General features: G+C 48.7%; 1 protein-coding gene across 2 annotated transcripts in view; it reads right to left on the bottom strand.

The window, feature by feature from the left end:
• Positions 1-17,096, bottom strand: part of LOC123762033 (partitioning defective 3 homolog) — a 324,827-nt gene that overhangs the window by 142,870 nt on the left and 164,861 nt on the right. The window contains exon 1 of one of the 2 annotated variants that reach the window (XM_069300437.1): positions 6,103-6,122. The exons of the other annotated variant lie outside the window; for it this stretch is intronic. Within the exon in view, the coding sequence (XP_069156538.1) occupies positions 6,103-6,105 (3 nt within the window). The 5' untranslated portion in view covers positions 6,106-6,122. Of the gene's footprint in view, positions 1-6,102; positions 6,123-17,096 lie in introns of those variants that run through there. 2 annotated transcript variants of the gene reach the window in all.

Raw genomic sequence — 17,096 nt, 5'->3', positions numbered from 1 at the left:
ACACAGCACCAAGGGGTACACACGGACGCGCATCACTTACCAATACTCACGTCCCCAGTGTGCGCACACACACACACACACACACACACACACACACACACACACACACACACACACACACACACACACACACACACACACACACACACACCTCTCACTACACCACCAGTGCGGCCTGCACCCCGACCCAACACCAGCACAACAATACTTATACTCTTAATTTACCTCGTCATTGTTCATTATCACCTGCCTGGCCTGTGTCACAACCACCACATCACCTGCCTGTGCCACCACCATCATATTCAACACGACACACCACTAAACACACAACCCTCAAGTACAAGAAAACAACTGCACTAACAACCGATCGAGCTCCGATTACCTAGTAGTAACGGCGGCTATTGAGGGCCCAGACCTCCCCCTTCATATCTTTTGTTCTCCACTCTTCAAGAAAGCGAGATTTCCACACACCAATGCCGATCCGGTTACGCAAAAGAAAAGGTGCTCGGTTCGTTCCAATCAGTTCCTAAAGAATCCATAGCGTTCAAATCAGCGATGTTCGCTTCGAAATAATCGGATTATTAATCGAAATAATCCGATGACAGAGGACCGAGTTACCGCGAGAAATCCGGTTGGAATCCAAGGAACCGGAGTGGACGAGTATTCCCGGAACAGCGGTTGTTAAGGTCACAGGCTGACTACTCTGGCGCCGGACTATCAAGGTCATCCACGCTATGTATCCACCCACACGCTGACACATCCACGCTATGTATCCACCCACACGCTGACACATCCACACGCTGACACATCCACACGCTGACACACCCACACTATGTATCCACCCACACGCTGACACACCCACACGCTGACACATCCACACGCTGACACACCCACACTATGTATCCACCCACACGCTGACACACCCACACTATGTGTCCACCCACACGCTGACACACCCACACTATGTGTCCACCCACACGCTGACACACCTACATGCCGTAAATTACCATCCTGAACTGTGAGGTACCCACATCACACATACAGTGTAAAGACAATCTAAACAAACCATCATATTTCTCAAACACCGAGAAAGCAACCCACTGTCATCCTCACCACACACACACAGGCAGATAGATAACACCAGGAGGAATCACTAACAATGCAAGACGCTGAATTTCAAAAGCCATTTACAACTATACCTATCCTAAACTAGGCCTACCCTTACCCTCACAACTTGTCATTGACAAAGGCATGAGAAGGGTGAATACGATAATGCGTCAAGAAATTGAATATGAGATAAAGTATCCTTGACTTGCGAATGTCGGTTCATGGGGCGGGAAGGTTCATCCTACAAGACCTGGTTGATGGGGTTCTGGCAGTTGTTCTACTCCTCAAGCCCGGCCCGAGGCCAGGCTCGACTTGTGAGAGTTTGGTCCACCAGGCTGTTGCTTGGAGCGGCCCGCAGGCCCACATATACCTGGTTGATGGGGTTCTGGGAGTTGTTCTACTCCTCAAGCCCGGCCCGAGGCCAGGCTCGACTTGTGAGAGTTTGGTCCACCAGGCTGTTGCTTGGAGCGGCCCGCAGGCCCACATATACCTGGTTGATGGGGTTCTGGGAGTTGTTCTACTCCTCAAGCCCGGCCCGAGGCCAGGCTCGACTTGTGAGAGTTTGGTCCACCAGGCTGTTGCTTGGAGCGGCCCGCAGGCCCACATACCCACCACAGCCCGGTTGGGCCGGAACTTCTTTTTAGAAAAGTCTAGTTTTCTCTTGAAGATGTCCACAGTTGTTCTGTCCGCTCTACCATGTGCTTCACTGCTAACCCACGCTTGTTCTACTACTAGCCCGAGTCACTACTAAATTATTGGATACAGTGCGGGCTTGGGACAGTTGAGTCCAGTCCAGGTACATTCCAGGTTACCCTCGTATGTGTTAAGATGCAGCTCATATCGTGTTTGATCTGTTATTTCGTGGTTCCTGGATTAGTCTCCAGCGGACAGGTCTCTGACTACGCCTACTGGTTGTCTGTCTGGTCAGTTTAGATTGTGACTCATACGTCAGGCCACGTCCAACAGCCTGGTTGACCAGACTAGCAACCAGGAGGCCTGGTCAGAGACCGGGCCCTTGAGCCTCTGAATTATCAAAATGTGCCCGCAGTAATTTAATATTTAAACAAAATATACCCTTCACTTAATTAATGCCGCGTACAATGACAGCCACTTTGTGACATAGAGAGGCACACCTTAAGTAGCCTTCTCTGCAAACTACCGGAATTGGCTTCGAATATGCAGTGCATTATGCCGAGAATTTGGTGCGCTAAGTACGCATGTGCTAAGTTAATTAATAGTTAAGGCTTCCAAGCACTCCAATATTCTCCCGGTAATCACCTACCTTTAAGAGAGAGAGTGAGAGTGAGTGAGTGAGTGTTAACAATATTATCATGTTATTAACAATATTAACCAATAGAAAAACAATACCATCAGTGTTCTTCAGGTTAGTTAAATGATTGTTTGGTCAACAGCACAAGACGCTGGAAAGTTGAGTCACAAGTTCAGTTTACGGATTTCTAAACTTGCATTTATAATTCACACAACAATCAATTCAAGTCAATATATTCAGCGAGGTGTGAGAGCATTTGGTACCGCGGGTATCAGGCGATCGTCTCTCTCTCCCCCGCCTCACATGTCACCATGATAGCAATTCTTTGGACGGATTAAAGAGCTGCTGATAGCCCGAGTGATAAATACACTCCTAATTCATTCTGGAGCACGCAGGTGGTGGGCGCTAACCTCCGATGATCATGCCCCGGGGATATGAGGCTATGGTGGCAGGATGACGAAACACTTCAATAACATGCGGGGCCCGTCAGCCCGGGGGGGGGGGGGGGGTGTAACAATGGAAGCCTCAGAGCAGGGTACAGGTATACTCCAACCTGGCATGCCCCGGGAATATGAGGCTATGGTGGCAGGATGACGAAACACTTCAATAACATGCGGGCCCCGTCAGCCCGGGGGGGGGGGTGTAACAATGGAAGCCTCAGAGCAGGGTACAGGTATACTCCAACCTGGCATGCCCCGGGGATATGAGGCTATGGTGGCAGGATGACGAAACACTTCAATAACATGCGGGCCCCGTCAGCCCGGGGGGGGGGTGTAACAATGGAAGCCTCAGAGCAGGGTACAGGTATACTCCAACAACGTGGCCAGCGGCTACAACAAGAGCGTGGTGGTGCTGGCAACACTATCCGCCCTAATAGTGACTGTGTGGGTATTGTTGCCACCCGCCCTCACTCGGGCTCTCTTGCGGGAGAAGATTTATTCAGTATTTTGAATTGTATTTATAAATGAAAGAGTTCTTATATTCTTGTAAAGCCACTAGCACGCATAGCGTTCCGGGCAGGTTCTTAATGTTATAGTAGTCCTTAAGTAGTTACATATTCACTTGCTCGCTCTCACTCAAGTGAGTTAGTGAGTGTGCGTGTGTGTAGTGTTTTGTCCGCCGTTTCATTCACTTAAGAGTATCGGGTGTGTGGTGAGTACAAGACCTGCTCTAGCCTCATTCACTGCGTGTGTTTTGTGAGTAGCATATACCCTATGACTGGGGGGGGGGTGAGTGTTGTTGGTAGTGGATTTCTTAAGTGTATGTGGATACTTCCCCCCCCCCTCCCAGGGCGCCTCATAGCTGGGTGGACAACGCTTCGGATTCGTAGTCCTGAGGTTCCGGGTTCGATTCCCGGTGGAGGCGGAGACAAATGGGCAAAATGTTTCTTTCACCCTGATGCCCTTGTTACCTAGCAGTAAAAAGGTCCCTGGGAGTTAGACAGCTGCTACGGGCTGCCACCCGCACCATAATACTAATAAAAAGTCACCATAATACTTCCCGGGGGGGGGGGTGTAACAAAAAGGAGGCCTGGTCGAGGACCGGGCCACGGGGACCCTAAAGTCCCGAAATCATCTCAAGATAACCTCAAGATAACCCCTTCCCCCCCACCACCACCGTCACACCCGGGAGAGGGCAGCACCAACCCGTCTGTTTACCTCCATCTCAATCCTCTTAACCTGTCGACCCTTCCGTACAGCAAACCCTTTTTTTACTTCCCCTTCCACAGGTCCCACACCTAGCTGCATCCTTATTCCTTATCATGCGCACACTTCTGCCTCATTTTTAACACTCCTTCCCCACACCCGCTACAAACACACAATATTTGATTCAATATTTTGCGTAGGAAGATAGCAGAAGATGCAAAGACGAGTTACAAGTGGACGCGCGTAATAATAAGTGTTTTCTATCTTGTCACAGATAGCTGCACCTACTGATACTCTGGAGTCCTCTCCCCCACCTCCTGCATGCAAGCATTTATGGTGTAATGTGACAGGCACTCGCATCAAGCAGGGTTCCTCGTTATCACTCAAGGAGGCCCTGTCATACAAAATACGGACACTTGACCAGAGAACATCTACCCTTACGGGGACAAATAAGCCAAATATAGACACTCGATAACAGCTGACATCGGGTTATATTTATCACGTGTTGTTCTCGTCTCGGGAATCTTATCTGGACGACAACATGGCAGCAACTGCCTCCCGTACACCCGCGGCCTCACTGACGGAGGCTGGGGAAGGGTGTCGGCTCATCCCTTTCCTGCCAACTGTGTCTTCCTCACCGACCACCCGCAGTCAATTCTCTCCTACCTTTACCGGAGAACAAATGCCATTTTTTACAGACGATGAGTTACAATGACGTGGCTGAAGATATGATGACCAAACCACACACCAGAAGAGTCGATAATGATCCAGGATGGACTGAAACATCGTCATCTCTTCATCTTCTGGAGCGTGGTCTGGTTATCATGACATTCTTACGTTTGCTAATATTACATATCATCCCCCCCCAAGTCACCATAATACTTACGCTTATATATCGGTCTACACACTACACTTGGAAAGGTGGCTGCTCCCAACATGAGAACGAGTAGGAAAATGGCTATAATGATTGATTGATTGATAAACATCAAACAACCCAAGAGGTGGCTTGATCTTTATCAATCCACCCACTTATACACAACACACTCACTACTCCCACATAACCCCCGTCATTCCCACATTGCTCCCCTCAACTCCCTCACCCCCCCCCCTTCCCACTTCCCACGACACCGCCACTCCTACAAGTGGATATGTGGGCCTGCGGGCCGCACCGAGCAACAGCCTATTGGACCAAGTTATCACAAGTCGAACCTGGCCTCAGGCCGGGTTCGGGGAGTAGAAGAACTCCCAGAACCCTCTCCAGGAATGCTCCCACCACACACCCCCTAATAATCCGACCACACCCCAACCACTCCCACCACACCCCCGCCAACTCCCAGGTAAATGCACCACATATCATGTACTAAAGGTCTCCAGGAAAGGCAGGCCAGACCACTCACTTGTAACACTGTCACTAAACTGGCCACAGCCACAGCTGGTGACTGACTATACATCACCATCTGTGGAGTATCAGCACAGGACATTACTCTACCTGCACAACTATCATCATGTGCCTCTCTCGTCTTCATAACCATACTATTAGAGAGCTACAGAGATACATAAGAAAAAACTATATATGAAAGTACTATAGATAAAAGTACACATAAGAAACCTTGTTTACAAAAATAATATATTACTAATCTTATCAGACTGACACTTAAATAAATGACTGTAAACTATCAATAACAAAAATTTCCATTGATGGTATTAATGGTGTAATTTCTTGGTTTGTGTTGGATGTTAGGTAACCATCTGCTCAAAGGCAACATCTACAACACGCCATCATCATGCTCCCTAGGGCCAATAACTACAACAAATCATCTACTGAAGAATTTCTTTCTCTGCTTATAACATAGTAACAATATTAGTACAGTACACAACAGCTCTGGGACACGACGTCGCGCGCGAACACACGCGGTATAGTGGTTTATGTTTTTAAGTGTAAATAAACACTTGTGTATGTCTACTCATCTATATGTACTTTAAGGACGAGCTTTAGCTCCTCTGCCTGTGCTTGTGTGCGTGTGCACGCGCGCGGTGTCACGCACGGTCGTCAAGTGTGGTGTCCATACCAGTAATTACCATGATTGTGGAGCAAGTCCAACACCACCACTCAGTTCCCCACAACACCGATGAACAAAACAGGTTAGCCTGAGCGCGCCGATCCCGCCACTACGGTTGTTCTTGGTGTTATTTATGAGCTCCAGTTAAATCCGTTCAAAACCAGCACCAACACTCTCTCACTGATCGATCACACGTAAATGTTCCATCACTTGCATGATGAGGTCGGGAAAATATCAGTTCGCAGTGGTCTGATCGAGTGAATGTAGTATCCGCGCTGCAGCCAAGTGTATACGGCCAGGGCGGTATAACCACGGAATTAGCTAATACCAGAGAGGGGGGGGGGGGATGGCGAAGCAAAGGTTGCGCGAACGCCCTCACTGGGGAGAGCGAGAGAGACGCGCCGCACGTCCACTCACGATCACGTCACAACGACCACTGACAGTCCAGCCCCAACCTTCCACACCCCGCCCCTTTCCACCAGGGCCCGTCCCACCCAGGGGCCCGTCCCACCCGATCCCGCCCCCAGCATCCTTCCGTTTCATTCCCCAACCCTCCGGCAGCATCACCACCACCACTCATTCCCTCCAACAGTGACTCCCGTCGTCTTTATCTGTGGTGTACTCTGGCTTGATCAGTGAAGCTGTTGTTAACAGCGACCCACACAACCTCTCTCTTGAAGTTTGTGCTGGTACTGAGCGGATTGAACTGTTTAGTTCATTTATTATGCACCCCATACTCATCATGTGAGCGGTGATGCACCCCATACTCATCATGTGAACGGTGATGCACCCCCCATAATCATCACGTGAGCGGCGATGGACCCCATACTCATCATGTGAGCGGTGATGGATATGCCTAAACCGCATACCCCTAAGAAAAAAGAGAAAGAGATGCCGACTGGAACGGGAACGGCGTTCCCTCTACAGGCGAAGAAAACGAATCGCGGAAGAACTTGAAATTGAAATTGAAATAAGTTTATTGAGGTAAAATACACACAAAGGGATGAGGTAGCTCAAGCTATTCTCACCCCATTCAGTACATCGTGTTAATACATACATAGACACACATCACAAATAAACACATTACCAAACATTCTGAGAGATAAACATATACATTTCCTCCTTCACAAGTAGTATGTTATCAGACGTACGAACAACTTGAGTCACACCCTACCTCAAGAACGGCGAAGAAGGCTAAGTAGAGAAATAGAAACGATTGAACTGAAGCTACAAGAATCATACAAAATCCAAGAGACAAAGAGAGCAAAAGGCCATCAGTGAAATAGAGAGAAGATTGATATACACACACTGAAGATTGATAACTCAAATAAATTCTTCATGGATGTGATACCATCAAATCATATTTCTATCAGATGTCCCCCTATCCCCATTGGATTTTGAAGAAGCCATAGACAGTATATGACTATGCTCTCTGCACCAGGCCCTGATTCTTGGAACTCTATATTCATCAAGAAATGTAAAAAAAAAACACTATTGCAGGCCCTTCACATTCTTTGGAGACAAAGCCTAGATACTGGCGTTATCCCTGACATACTAAAAACAGCAGACATAGCATAGCACCACTCCATAAAGGAGGAAATAAGGCAGACGCAAACAATTACAGACCGATAACACTAACATCACACATCATAAAAATCTTTGAGAGAGTGCTAAGAAGTAAGATCACAAAACACATGGAATCCCAGCATCTCCATAACCCCGGACAACATGGTTTCAGAACAGAGCGCTCTTGCCTGTCACAGTTGCTGGACCATTATGACATGACCTTAGATGTCGTGGAAGACAAGCAAAACGCTATTGTAATTTACACAGATTTCGCAAAAGCCTTCGACAATGTGACCATGGTGTTATTGCACACAAAATGCGTTTAAAAGGATTTACAGGAAAAATAGTCAGATGGATCTACAATTTCCTAACTAACGGAACCCAATGTGTAAGTCAACAAAATAAAATCCAGCCCATCAACCGTGAAGAGCTCAGTCCCCCAGGGTACTGTGTCAGTACTTTTTCTCATTTTCATATCGGACATTGACAATAGCTCAAACTATAGTACCGTATTCAGCACACTCCCGCTACACGTAAGTAGCATAACTGGCCGGTCTCTCTCAGTGTTCAAACTCGACAAACACTCGCAAATAATATCTGATCAACCAGGCTGTGATTCATACGTCAGGCTGCAAGCAGCCTCGTCCAACAGCCTGGTTGACCAGACGACCAACCGTCAAGCCTGGTCGGAGATCGGGTCGCGGGGCTGTTGATCCCCAGAAGGTACACAAGGTAGGTAGACCCGACACACTAAATTGTGAGTGTGTGACCGATGCTTCTAGTCTCGTTCTGGACCACTGCCAGGAGTGACAGTCCTGTGTGAGCACGGCCCGGCCCCTCCTCCTGACCCGCGCCACCCGGCCTCTCCACCTGACCCGCGCCACCCGGCCTCACCTCCTGACCCGAGGTACACTTCCTACACACAACTTGCTGACACAGCCTCCAACTGAGTGGTAATAAGAAAGATTGGATAATTAGAACCTTCCAAACAAGAGATATCAAGCCAATGAGTGTACTCTACACTACTCACGGACATCACAATAGCGTGATGCATCAAATGAACAAATCCACAAGGACCGTGATGAGGGTTCGAACCTACGTCCGAGAGGATCCGGTTGCAATTCTTTGGACCGTGTCGCGGCACAGTCGATTAAGGCAGCGTCTGGGATCCTCTCGGACGTAGGTTAGAACCCTCATCACGGCCCTTGTGGATTTGTTCAATGAATGTAGTTTATAAGACACTAGTTATATTTAAAGTTATACAGTACAGTATTGCACATTAACTGCTACAGTCAAGGCAAATTCATACTCAAAAAGGCTGGAGAAGTTGCTAATCTGCGGAATGTGCAGAGAAGTTTTTCTCCCCGAATCTAATCAATAAAACACTTAAGAATCCCACAAACAGTACTCCATGGATTGTAAGCACGAGAGAGAATGTATCACAAGCTACATCTAGTAATTATGGGAGACCTTATACATCTGCAAACTAAAATATAGTACCTTACTAGACCAAGAGGAGTTATGGATTATTGTGCACAATAACCCCACACAAAAATAGGGGTATAATAGGTATTCTCTGAGACAATGATAACATTAACTCTTGTGTTAATATAGAAGAATGTAAAGTTTTTAACTCTTCAACACTTACATCATATTATAAGAAGCTCCATTGTTGAGGCCCTTAACAGTGTCCAGGGGAGAACTTGATAAACCTCTCCAAAGGACTGTGGTTTCTACGGTGGAGTGCGTGCACCTGTGTTAACAGTGTAGTTGATAAGACCGTCAGCCATGAGGCCTGGGGGGGGGGCCACACAGACCACAAGATAGGCTCGGCACACTTAAGGTAACTATTTATATTGTCCCTATACGTCGTCTCTCCTCAAGCTGCCGCTTCTTTAATGCCACCGACTCTCTTCAGCTCTGGCACTAGGTTCATTGCCTGCCTCGGGACCACTGTAGCTGTGGGACCACAGCTGCGAACTGTGAAGGACTTAAGCTGCGGCTGTACACTGGGACTGGATGCTCAAGGACCGGGCTGCACATGGAGCCCGTATGATACCCTGTTTGTATGTTCCTCGGCTACTGATACCTGCTTGATGAGGTTCTGGGAGTTCTACTCCCCAAGTCCGGCCCGAGGCCAGGCTTAATTGGTGAGAGTCAAGCCTGGCCTCGGGCCGGGCTTGGGCTTCATTCATCCTCGGGACTGAGCTGTCAATCATCTTCCACGCTCGTCTTCACTGTTTCAATAAGTTGTAGTCCCCATCCCTCCTCTTCATATTGCTTGAGAATCTGTTTGCTCTCGATTTCTCACTACCTTGCATTTTTCAAAGTTGAACTCCAGGTGCAATTTTTTTCAGATCAGCCGTGGACCAGGTCCTCCCGCATTTTATACGTTTACAACATTATCAGTTTTGCATCGTCACGGTATATTTATATAAACATTAAACCTTTATGTTAAAGTGACGTCATACCCAAAACATTGTAGGCCCCAGCACTGAGCCTTCTGGTGCCCCGCTCCTGCCATCCCTCCACCTCCCTAACACTTCCCACCACCATCCTCGAATTCCTAGTTTACTGACCACTCCGCCCAGTGTCCCGATACTGCTGGGTACTCCATGTGTTCCGGGAGAGTGGGGGGGGGGTTATGGGAAAAGGAGGGTATTATTATAATACCGAAGCCAATGCCTGTAAATGAGGACAGGGCTCCTAAATGCTAGGGGGAAGAAATAGGAATTACAGCAGGAAGAAGACATCAGATATGAGGAGAAAACCAATGTTAACACGCCAAGGTTCTCTTCTTCAGCACCCACGCTTTCACTCGACCCTCACGCCAGAAGAACGTCACTTCCCAGGCGAATTCAACAGCATCCAAAAACACGAAAAAGACCACAAAAACAACTTTCCCCTTCCTCTTGATCTGGGAATCACCTTTCACCCGTGAATGTTCCTCCCACCTTACTAAAAACTAACATGGTTCCTCCTCTGCCATCTTCATCTCCTCACCTTCTCTATACACCAATTCCCACCTTCCTATCCAAAACTTTCCTGTGTATCTCCCTACATTATCTCCCTCACCCATACCAACCCCTTCCTCTCCTCATTCTCCCTCCTACTCGTGTAGGGCAGCGACAGGTGTCCTCCTCCACCACTCTTCCCCAAGGCTGCTTTTTATGCAAGATTTTGTCCCAGGTGAAGCGACGCCGTTTGGAGACTTTCAACGAGTTTCTACATATTGTACACCAGTCCCCCGGGGACAAGTTCCGTGCGCAATAACCTCGGGCCAATGTTTCCGTTCCAGGCCAATTTCTCGCCGAGCATTCATCGGTGTGTGTCGACACTTATGGCTATTGTTGTGTCCGACGGTCTTTTACACCGCGACCTCCTTCCTCTCTCCACGTGGGGCTTTCCTCAGACCAGGTGCTCGCGTGCTGGTAAACATTTTCCTGTGTGATATTGTTGGTGGATGATGCGTCCGTGTGGCGAAGGTTGAGTGAGTCCCAGTGTGTATCAACCAATCAACCAGTACCTGGACCTGTCTTGCTTGATGGGGTTCTGGGAGTTCTTCTACTCCCCAAGCCCGGCCCGAGGCCAGGCTTGACTTGTGAGAGTTTGGTCCACCAGGCTGTTGCTTGGAATGGCCCGCAGGCCCGCAGGCCCGCATATACCTGCTTGATGGGGGTTCAGAGAGTTGTTCTACTACCCAACCCCAGCCCGAGGCCAGCCTTGGCTTATGAGAGCTTGGTCCACTAGGCTGTTACTGCTGGTCGTTGTTGAGGCTGTCCCTGCTGGTCGCCTCTCTCCCGCCCATCTTGAGGTTATCATCAGATGATTTCGGGGCTTAGCGTCCCCGCGGCCCGGTCCTTGATCAGGCCTCCTTTTTGTTACACACACCCAGGAAGCAGCCCGTAGCAGCTGTCAAACTCCCGGGTACCTATTTAATGCTAGGTGAACAGGGGCATCACAGTGAAAGAAACTCTGCCCATTTGTTTCCGCCTCCACCGGGATTGAACCCGGAACCTTAGGACAACGAATCCCGAGCGCTGTCCACTCATCCGTCAGGCCCCCTATTGATGGTGTATAACCCCCCCCCCCCACACACACCCAGTTGCCTCCAGTGTGTCTACCTCAGACTCCCAGGAGGGAAGACGAGGAGGAGGAGGTTTGAGGAGGAGGATGAGGAGGAGGAGGAGGAGGAGGATGAGGAGGAGGAGGATGAGGAGGAGGATGAGGAGGAGGAGGATGAGGAGGGAGGAGGGAGGAGGAGGGAGGAGGGAGGAAGAGGGAGGAGGGAGGAGGGAGGAGGAGGGAGGAGGAGGGAGGAGGAGGGAGGAGGGAGGAGGGAGGAGGAGGAGGGAGGAGGAGGAGGGAGGAGGAGGAGGGAGGAGGAGGGAGGAGGAGGGAGGAGGAGGGAGGAGGAGGAGGGAGGAGGAGGGAAGAGGAGGGAAGAGGAGGAGGAATGAAGGAAGAGAACAAAAGGAGGGGTGAGCAGATAAAGAGAATGCATGTGTAGGACAGAGGAGTTGGAAGCAGGAAAAGGGAGAGGAGGAGGAAGAGAAGAGGAAGAACAAGAGAAAGCAGGTATATACCTGGAACATACCTGGAGATTTTCGAGAGATCTTCCACTCCCTGAGCCCGGGGTGGGGCCAGGCTGAAGGGAGGAAGGAGGATGTGGAGGTGGACGGGTAATCGATGATAAAACTGGGTTTAAGCTTGAATAAAATAAAAAAAAAACACGCCTTTGGGGGTCTGGGAAGTATCACAATCGGGAATCCCGGGCGGGACAGAAATGGTTGGGCACAGTTTCCTTTCACGTAAGGCCACTGTTCACCCAGCAGTAAACAGTGGTATTATGGGTACTGTAGGCACCCGGGAGATAGGCAACTGTTGTGGTTGCATAATGGAAGGTCAGTTGGTCGACCTTGCCGGGACACGTCCAGGGATCCCATCACGATGGTTGTACTCTTCAAGTCACTTGTGTTGTCCCGTCTTGAGTACTGCTCAGTACTCACTTCTCCCTTCAGAGCAGGAGAGATTGCTGAAATAGAGGGAATACAGAGAACATATACGGCACGCATAGACGCGATAAAGCACCTAAATTATTGGGATCGTCTCAAAGCTCTCCAAATGTACTCACTAGAAAGAAGACGAGAGAGATACCAAATAATATACACATGGAAGATACTGGAGGGCCAAGTACCAAATCTACACAGTAAAATAACAACGTACTGGAGTGATCGATATGGAAGAAAATGCAGAATAGAACCAGTGAAGAGCAGAGGTGCCATAGGCACAATCAGAGAACACTATAAACATCAGAGGTCCGCGGTTGTTCAACGTCCTCCCAGCAAGCATAAGAAATATTGCCGGAACAACCGTGGACATCTTCAAGAGGAAACTAGACTGTTTTCTAAAAAAAAAAGTGCCGGACCAACCGGGCTGTGGTGGGTATGTGGGCCTGCGGGCCGCTCCAAGCAACAGCCTGGTGAACCAAACTCTACAAGTCGAGCCTGGCCTCGGGCCGGGCTTGGGGAGTAGAACTCCTAGAAACCCATCAACCAGGTATCAAGCAGGACCTCGATACAAGCCTAAACCAAGCCTAAAGCAAGCAACCCTATACCCGACAAAACCAATTAGCAAAATAAGTATACACTGCAACAGCAACACCTTGGGTTAGTGTTCCCTAGAGCAGCTCGCCGCTCCGTTTTCTCTATTGTTTTCTGCAGATGAATGACAATGACAGAAAACGAGGCAACGTCTTCGACTAAGTCTTGAGGTAAACGTTCTGCTTCTATAGTTTGTATATGATTACGTCTAGTAATTCTAATTTAAAGCTATAGATTTATTTAGCTGTGCCCTTTCTATGTTTAGTCGTCATAAATGTAACCATTTAACATATAAAATTCTGAATTTGAAATAGATAAATTCTAAACTATAATAATAGTCTCCGTGGTGTAGTGGTAAGACACTCGCCTGGCGTTCCGCGAGCGCTATGTCATGGGTTCGTATCCTGGCCGGGGAGGATTTACTGGGCGCAATTCCTTAACTGTAGCCTCTGTTTAACGCAACAGTAAAATGTGTACTTGGATGAAAAAACGATTCTTCGCGGCAGGGGATCGTATTCCAGGGACCTTAGGATTAAGGACTTGCCCGAAACGCTACGCGTACTAGTGGCTGTACAAGAATGTAACAACTCTTGTATATATCTCAACAAAAAAAAATGAGAAAATCAATAGGAGCCACGAGGAAGATTGGAACCTGGATATTCCCAAGTACACACCTTAGACCACGACATGCCCAAAAGGAACCCGGGATTCGACTGAATCCTCTAGGGAGTCCTGGGGCTTCCACCAACTGAAACCAAGTCAGGGGTTTCACCCATTGCCTGCATGCACTCTGGCTGTGGTACACTCTAGCTGTGGTACACTGCCTGTGGTACACTCTGCCTGTGGTACACTGCCTGTGGTACACTCTGCCTGTGGTACACTCTGCCTGTGGTACACTGCCTGTGGTACACTCTGCCTGTGGTACACTGCCTGTGGTACACTCTGCCTGTGGTACACTGCCTGTGGTACACTGCCTGTGGTACACTGCCTGTGGTACACTGCCTGTGGTACACTCTGCCTGTGGTACACTGCCTGTGGTACACTGCCTGTGGTACACTCTGCCTGTGGTACACTGCCTGTGGTACACTGCCTGTGGTACACTCTGCCTGTGGTACCGTAGTTCTACGCACAACGATTCTCTTCAAGTGCACAAAATAATCCCATTAACATGATGCACCAATGAGTGCATTCATAAATTGTGGATTCAGATTGTGTTTCAGTTTCAGTGCCACTGATTGTGTTTCAGTGGCAGCATCCGGGACCCCCCCCCCCCCTAAAGGATTCAGTCGAATCCCAGGATGCCTTTGGGCATGTCGTGGTACAGTGGTCTAAGACGTGAAGAAGGAATAGAACGTGAAGTTCTATTCTGCATTGGAAGCACCCAATGTGGAGAGTCGAATTCTCCCTCACGGCTCCTACTAATTTTGTCATTAATACATCACGTTAATGCGCAAAGATTAACGAAAGCATTACCTTTATTAAATGGGAAACCAACGTGAAAGATGTTGCAGCTAAATGGGCAATGACATTCCTACGTCAGCTGCGGGTCCCGCATTATCCAGAAGCTGAGGAACAGGTAACACACTACGACTGTCACCTTAGATCTATCATCAAGTACTCTGTTGTTGTTGTTTAAGATTCAGCTACTGCGAACAAAAAGTTCCAGGTAGCACGGGCTATGGTGAGCCCGTAGTGGACTTACCTGGCACAGGAGCGGGGCTTGATCAAGTACTTGTCTTGAATTTGGTTATCTAACTGTTCAAAACTATGTGTCAAAATACCAGACAAATGTAACGTATCTGGTGAGCGCTACGCTTCATCCTCCTAATGTGCAGTCTCCATCACAGAGGAGATGGGAAGGCTCTTGATGTTGATAAATAGTTCTCTATCAGCGTACCTATTGCACCTTTGCTTTTCAACGGGGATATTTTGCACATCCTGCCATGTCTACTGGCTTCATGTGTGGTAATCTCCGTGTTCAGATTCGGAACCAGTCCTCTTATTATCTGACCAACTACTACCGTATATACAAAGCCCGTTGGACGGCGCTAAGTCAATGGGTATATATGGCTTTAAGAGTTAAAGCAATACGTTACGGGCTATTCAGCCCCGTGCCACCTCTTGGGTGGCTGAATCTTCATCAATTATCAGTCAAAGCAATATGGTTATTGTTCTATTGGTTACTGCATTATTCTTGTGTACAGCTGACATGAGTGCTACTGTACAAGACAGATAATATGTAAATCGTTCCAGCCGGATAGACTTGTACATCCGGCTCATCGGGTGATGACGTTCAAGTTCGTTAGAATAAATAATACATAATTACATGTACTTCAAGTTTATTTATGATACAATACGCAGTACACGTGACAATGGGAACATGTCGCCGCAACCCCTGTCCTCCCCTCCTGCTGGATGGGGTTCTGGGAGTTGTTCTACTCCCCAAGCCCGGGCCTCCTCACCCCTCCCCTCCCCTCCTTTCCCCTCCCTTCCTTTCCCCTCCCTTCCTTGCTCCCTCCCTTCCTTTTCGACTCCCTTCCTTTCCCCTTCCCTTCCTTTTCCCCTTCCCTTCCTTCCTTTCCCCCTCCCTTCCTTTTCCCCCTTCCCTTTCTTTCCCCTCCCCCCATCCCTTCCTCCCCTTTCATTCCGCCCTTCCTCCCTCCTGCCTGCCTCTTACCTCCCCACACCACCAGCCAGGGTCTGCTCCAGACACCAGCAAGCCGCCCGTCCTCGCCCATTACCTGCAACACACAAGACCATCTTGTTAGAGGACAGGAACAAAAAAAGGGGGGAAAAAAACAGTTCACCATATAACTCACATTAACCTCAACCAAGTCAAGATGAAAGTGGTAGAGGTTTTTGTGGCTGTTATCCCTTCGTCACCGTCCGTCCGCACGGGGCCTGGGTCGCTACATCTCACATTTTGGTTTTGTGTTTTGTTAAAGAGTACATGACATGTGAGTCTTGTCCGCAAGCTTAAGAGTTTTCTATTGCCACAACTCAACCTTAAGCCCCACCCTATTGCATATCCTTTGAACACGACCCGCTAAGCGCTTTGCAACAAAGTCCCTCAATTTTTGCTGCGGAAGGGTAGGGGAAGGATTGGGATGGGAAAGGAAGCGTCAAGGATCAATGGCCAAGCATCCTTCCCTGCCCAAGTGCTCGGGGCTCGAAGCCGGTCCGTGTTGCTAGAGGGGGTGTTGGTGTGTGTAGTTGGCGCGCTATGACATCCGTGAGCCGATTTCATTTCAAATTACGTCCATTTTTGGCCATAGCGCGCATACGAGCGAAAAGTGACGTTATTTTTAAGAGGACGGGATGTTTCCTGCCCTCCTAACCTACCAGAGGACCCTTAACTTGCTGTTTTGAAAAAAAATTATTTTCAATGTTTTTTCATTTTCAATTTACGTCCATTTTCGGCCATACGGGCAAACGGCCAAATTCAGACGTAATTTGTAGAACAAATGGGTCAGTATATGTCTGATACCTTTCAATATGAACGCAGCACCAGCCTCTCGATCCCAAAACTTGCACAGCCTACCACATCCATTTACACTTACAGACGCACGCGCACGCACGCACACACGTACCAGATAGGAACACCCTGTATCTCAGCCCCAGCAGACAAGAATGCTGGCCCATGCGCCACAATATGGACACGGAGATATAGCTCATCATCCGCCAGCACTCTGAGAAAGAGTGAAAACGAGACGCTGAGAAAATCCCCAGCACCTTATTTTGGGAGTAGCCAGGAGCCAGGCTCAGCGCTAACCTCAACTCTCCCGCCTCCCATATTGGGACTCGGAGCATCAACAATCGCCAATTATCCGCGACGGCTGGCTGG

Source organism: Procambarus clarkii, chromosome 5, assembly GCF_040958095.1.
Source record: "Procambarus clarkii isolate CNS0578487 chromosome 5, FALCON_Pclarkii_2.0, whole genome shotgun sequence".
NCBI classification, from domain to species: Eukaryota; Metazoa; Arthropoda; class Malacostraca; order Decapoda; family Cambaridae; genus Procambarus; species Procambarus clarkii.
Note: the sequence above shows the minus strand (reverse complement) of the source record. Positions and strands in the feature narration are given on the sequence as shown.